The 6,000-nt window shown below is 38.9% G+C and overlaps 1 protein-coding gene across 1 annotated transcript in view; it reads right to left on the reverse strand.

The window, feature by feature from the left end:
• Positions 1 to 5,390, reverse strand: part of LOC132101234 (segment polarity protein dishevelled homolog DVL-3) — a 32,015-nt gene extending 26,625 nt beyond the window's left edge. Inside the window, exon 1 of the mRNA XM_059506007.1 lies at positions 4,883 to 5,390. Within this exon, the coding sequence (XP_059361990.1) occupies positions 4,883 to 5,043 (161 nt within the window). The 5' untranslated portion in view covers positions 5,044 to 5,390. The remainder of the gene's footprint in view (positions 1 to 4,882) is intronic.
• Between the last annotated feature and the right edge of the window lie 610 nt (positions 5,391 to 6,000).

Genomic DNA, 6,000 nt, shown 5'->3' on the forward strand with positions numbered 1-6,000 from the left:
GCCTTCCTTCTTCATAGCCCAAGATGATTAGATTTAGTCTAGAAAACAAGCCTTGACCCCCACAGCAGAAGATGTGGAGGAGGAGAGAGAGAGGGAGGGAGAGGTTAAGAGAAAAGGCCAATAGATGAGAATAAAAAAGAAAGGAATGTAAGCACTCCCAAAGTGCTCTGTCCCGTCTTTGGAGACACAGTCAGTCCATATCCTGAAGCTGCCAGACAATGAGCCAGTGATGCAATGAAATCCACAGAGACCCAGAATACACACAATGCAATCACACACACGTACAATATGCTAATACTGTCCAACACACTTGAAGAACTGTACACACACACGTGCACTAGGCAGAGGACAAGACAGGAAAATAAAGCAGGGGAAAGGAGGTCAGTCTCCTTTACAGAAACATCCCTTCCATCAGAGAGAACAAGTCAGCCTCTCTCCGCTGACCACTCACACACATTTTATTCATGCAACTTCTTCAGAAAGGAGGTTAAACACTTGGTGTAACTTCACAAACTTGATCTATCCACCACAAATCTTTAAAAAAACGTTTAACAATCAGATGGAGTATGGTGAGAGACCGTGTGTGCGTGTGTCAACAGAATATTTCAATACCACTGGAGAAATGATCTATGAAATTGAATTCCAAAAGTGACAAAATAATCAACTTCATAATTTTACAATTTGTGGGTAGTTTCCCCCTCAGTGCACAAATAAACACTGCAGTCTTTGCTTCCACAGTGATGGACAACACTAATGATTCCTTGCACATTTAAAACGCTTTCATAAGGCCTGTCACGATTATTGATTAATTGTCTGAGCATGGTTATTTGATCCAATTGCAATTATAGCTCAAAATTTGAATCACATTTTGCCATCCAAGTAATTGAAATTTAAGCACTTAAAGAAACGCTGTCAAATGACTCTTTTTCCGGCGTGGTACGGGAGAACAGGGGAGTCATAATCAGGGTTAGTTAATTGCAACTAACAGAAAAATGAAAATAAAATTTTAAAAAATTATACAATATTATTATTTTTCAAATCATTGAAATAAATATATTTTTTTACATAAAATTCCATGTAAAGAAAATTAAAAAAATAATAGTTAATAATAAATATTTGCATTGCAATTCATCAGCAGCACAAAATTCATGATTTTGAAAGGCCTTGGGCTTATTCTGTTGAATGTAATTATATACTTCACTTGCATAGCATTTAATTTTGTCTTTCTATAATTATTTTAAGATTTAATAAGTCTTAGGATAAATAAAACAATCAAAAATATGTTTTTCCCCAACTGATTTTAACTGCTACAATGCATCACGGAAAACACTGTGACATACTATTGTGTTTCTGATATACGTACAATGCGATTGTAATTTCATATACTATTCCAAATAAAAATGAAATATTGAAATGAAATTAGAGGCAAAACATACTTTTGTCCTGGTATATACTTCAAATCCTCTGTTTCACCATGAGAGGCTTTTCTCTAGTAGGATACTCCATCTGTCTGTGAAACCTGTGTGTGTGTGTGTGTACTGTAATGATGATCATGATGCTAATGGCCTTACTAGCCCTGCAGCTGTTATGAGAGAGACCCAAGAGAGAGGCTGATGCACACACACACACACACACACACACACACCGTCGTTCAGACTACCACCACTAAATGTACACAAGGTCTATTCTGAATGAAAACTTAGTGACCCATTTAATCAAGTACACCACCTGACAAGATCTCTATTCTCAATGGCACCTTCTCAAAAAGAAGTAATTCATACATTAGAACAAGCACATGAAACTGAATCTGATCACTTCCCTGAAACTGATGACACATCTGCAGTGAGCTCAGCTTCATCATGCTCTCATGCTACATCACAACGCCACATTCCCGCCACTGGATGAAGCGCGAGCATAGAGATCCAGTATAATGTTGTTAATAATGAGTTAAAAAAGTACATTCAGCACATTATAAATTGTGATATTCTAAACTAAATCAGCGTGCAACATAATCAACATAATGTTTGGCCAGCAGTCATCTTCAGTGAGGAAAGTGAATGCTAGGACTAATGGTGTCTTCAAGTCAAGAAGTTCATATTTACGAGTTGGGAAGTCATAATTACGGCACCAGGCACATTCAGTCAGTTTGGTCAGTTTCAACAAAAAACTCTGCAAGAGTTTTTGAACTCTACATCAAATCGCACATTTTTATGTTTCTATACAATTCATTCAAGGACTTCTGCAAATATTTTAAAAGTTGCAAAGATTATTGGAGTATGTTTTATGAGAAAATACCATTCCAGTTTTTCTCTTTTAAAATTTCACATTCAATTCATTGTTACTCTCTTTATCTTTTGTTATCTTGTTTTCTTTTTTTTCTACATCACAATTTTTTCAGTGTATTTACACACTCTTAGATCAACAGATCATGATGCGTTACAATCTGTGAATTATCATAATGTGTCAAATGCGTCAGATTTCTCATATCCATATGAAATATGCGTGTGAAACAAACTGCGGGGATCATAAACTGACTTTTTTCAGTCAAAAATAAAACCAGTCGTAACTGCCAATCAGTAGGTCAAAACCTAATCATACAGTACGTGCTGTAATGAACAAGCGTTAACCACAATTTATTACTGTCACTCTCATTAAGCTTTCTTAGTTTGCATGTTGTTCCAGGTCACTGAGACGAATTCAGCTGTTGTTTTGATTTGAAATCACATGCAGTGTAATGGGCATGGATCAAGCGGGCCTGTCTTGCATCATGGCATGGCAGAGGAGAGTCTGGAAGTGATTATGCCAAAGGGTACGGAACAATAGCTGGCTGTTCACCTTGATGAGCAGGTTTGGACAGTACGCTGATACAAACAAGCAACGTGGACAGGAAAAGTGTGTTAGGAGGGTCCTGTTTTGCATGTGGTGGATGGGTCTGTGTGTGCGCGAAGAGGTTTGTGTAGCTGGGCGTCTAAAGGAGAACCTTCTGGCATGCCAAGAAAAGCAAACAAAAAGCAGATCGCATGGACTTGAATTTCGCAACATGACACTGTTCTTTGTGGCTTAACAGTGACTGTAGAAATCTGCTCAGAGGATCAGTGAGGATGATTCCCGAGTGGTCCAGTGTTTCCAAGTCAGAATTCCAGACCTCAGCCGCATGCATTGGGAGGTGCACAACAGCACTAAAGTGCACTTTACCGCTCATAAACACTGGAATGACTGCTGCACTACTGGGGGTGGTGACAGAGCAAAGTCATTTTTCAACTCCTACATCTAAATATGCAGCCTGCTGCTTTCTAAACACAGTAGCATTGAAACAACAGCATGTAAATATTGACAGGCAGAATCCCACACTTTTTGACCAGTGAATTGCCATCACTTTCATAGTCACCGTTTATTAGATGCTCAAGATTTTAAAAATCCTTTCATAGAGATTTAACTCACGAAGAACTATTTTGTAGTCATTTTCTCGAGCTGCACATTACTTGATAGCCTAAATTTCTTGATGAATAAATGTTCATGATGACGAAGTTTATACTTTTATACATAACTTTGGTAATTTTCATGACTTTCCCAGGCCTGGAAATCACAATTTTAAAATTCCCTGATATTTCCAAGACTGTGGGAACCCTGAATGTGGGACGGGTCTTGAGTTAGGCCAGATATACAGGAAACGAATTGGTTTTATTGTTTAAAGTAGAGCTGTGTGTAAATCATGTTCAAGTGTGTCAGTGGTTGAATATGATAAGAGTCTGACTCAGAGTCTGATTATGTCAAAACCAAGGTCAGCTCTCATGAGTCAGATTTACTAACTTTCTTCATTTCTGGTTAATAAATAAAATGTAGGCAATGTCATAACTTTTGAGGATTTTGTGTATTTTGTTACTTTTCCAAGCCTGGAAATCACAATCAAAAAAAATGTCTTGTTATTTCCATGACTGTGGGAACACGCAGGTCTTGAGTTTGACCAGACAAACATGAATGAATTGGTTTTATTGTTTGCAGTAGAGCTTAATAACATTGTGTAAATGGGGTGCAAATCAGAAACTGTGTCAGATGATATGAAAATGTGAAGACCTGATTTCTCACACCATTGACGGATGTCTTCTCCAGTCATTTATGACTACTGGATGATATTTGTTTGTTTGTTTGTGTGTGTGTTTAATTTTTTTATATCATTTTCCTCTTTTCAGTAAACATTGCACTTCCAAAGAGTCCATATTTCTGGCATATTAAATATTTTTGAGCTGAAAATAACTAGAAAAATATTATTTCCATGGTAAGTAAAGTTAAAACACCATGTTATTTCCGAATTTTCCATGTAAGTGAGAGTCCTGATTCACTGCCTAAAGTGACATATGCTTCTTCAATCACAGTTTACAGTGTTCATGTCACAGAACGATTACATGAGTAAGAAATGAGTAAGCAATGAGCACCATACAGTATACTGTATAATTACGTCTTGTTATTGCTATTGTAAGTCATTATTTTAACATGAAACATGCTCTTACTCAGTCTGGTGTATGTTTTCACACCTGATCTGTCATTGAAATAAAGCCAGTCTTTTTTTATAATAAAAAAAAAAATACTTTGAATCTCAAATCACATAAAGCCTACCGCCTTTTATACAGCAGACGCGTATATGTGCTCGAAAATGCGGGTTGTTACCTGTCTGTAACTGTAAACAATGCTAATACAGACAGTAAAGCTCAGATTTCTGAGGTTGTGAGAGAAACCGACGGGGGTTTTGCGAAAAGACAGAGAAAATAAGTAAATAATGACACCGAAATAAAGCTGTTACAAGTGGTCAGTCTGACAGGAACAACGGACGACACACATACAAATGGTTTTATTGTCATTAAAACGTTCGTATATCGTGCCTTACCCGAAATCATCGTCCATGGATTTGAAGAAAAATTTGTAGTTGGGTTTATTGAGGACATTTTTGAAGTCGGCGAGCGTGACGTCTTCAGCGGGGATGTGTAGTTTGATGAGGTACGGAGTCTCCTGCTCGTCGAGGTGATAGATGATCTTGGTCTCCGCCATGGCGGGCCGCTGCTGAGCGACAGGCCGCGCGCATCAGCCCCTCAGCGGCTCGCGCTCTCCGCTTCCACCGCGCCTCTGTCCAGCCGCAGCCTCTGCGCGCGCTCTCCAGTTAGAGACGATTAAACACAAGCACAGAGTATCCTTGCGCTTGTCTGTAATACAGATCTATCTAATAGTAGAATATATTAGTATAATAGATGGTCCTTGGCGTTTTCTGGCTAAAAAGGATCGTGCAGCTCCGGACTTCTCTGGGCTCCCTGTGAATACTGTTGCTTTTTCCTCTTCTCTGTCCTTTGGAAACAACTGTCGGCCGATGTGAGAACAGCGAGACAGCCCCTCCTATCAATTCACCACTGCGCTCCCTCTACAGGACGAGTTATACACATATTACACTGGTCTTTGGCTGCTAGGTTAATGCTTATTTGATCTCAGGATAAGAGTAAGACGCATCTCAATTACGCAAGGAGGCGTTCAGTCGTGTTGTATGAATCACTCTATAGAACAACTCGACCTTTTTGACTACATGCAAACTGAACAGATTGTTTCAGTTTGCATGTATGAATTATTTTCAATGTCCTTAAATGTGTGTGTGTGTGTGTGTGTGTGTGTGTGTGTGTGTGTGTGTGTGTGTGTGTTTAGAGGGGGCTGTGAGGTAGTAACCCAACAAACTCGCAGCTCATTGCTGTAACTCACCTGAGGAGGAGATGCTGAGTAATGATTCGTTCGTCGATAACGCCCTCTAGAGGATGAAACGGCTTCTGTACAGCTGGTGAACTCTGGTGACCTCTGGAGGTGCACAAGATAACATTTATCAAAAATTATTTTTCTTTAAGCTGTATCAAAGTAGGCATGCGTTTAACGGGGTAAATCAGGGCTCAAGTGGGACTCATTTTCATCCCTGGAGTTTCATGCAGGCCCACTTTAATTTACAACTGACTATAGGCCTATTAAAATAAT

Source organism: Carassius carassius, chromosome 23 (assembly GCF_963082965.1).
Source record: "Carassius carassius chromosome 23, fCarCar2.1, whole genome shotgun sequence".
NCBI lineage: Eukaryota > Metazoa > Chordata > Actinopteri > Cypriniformes > Cyprinidae > Carassius > Carassius carassius.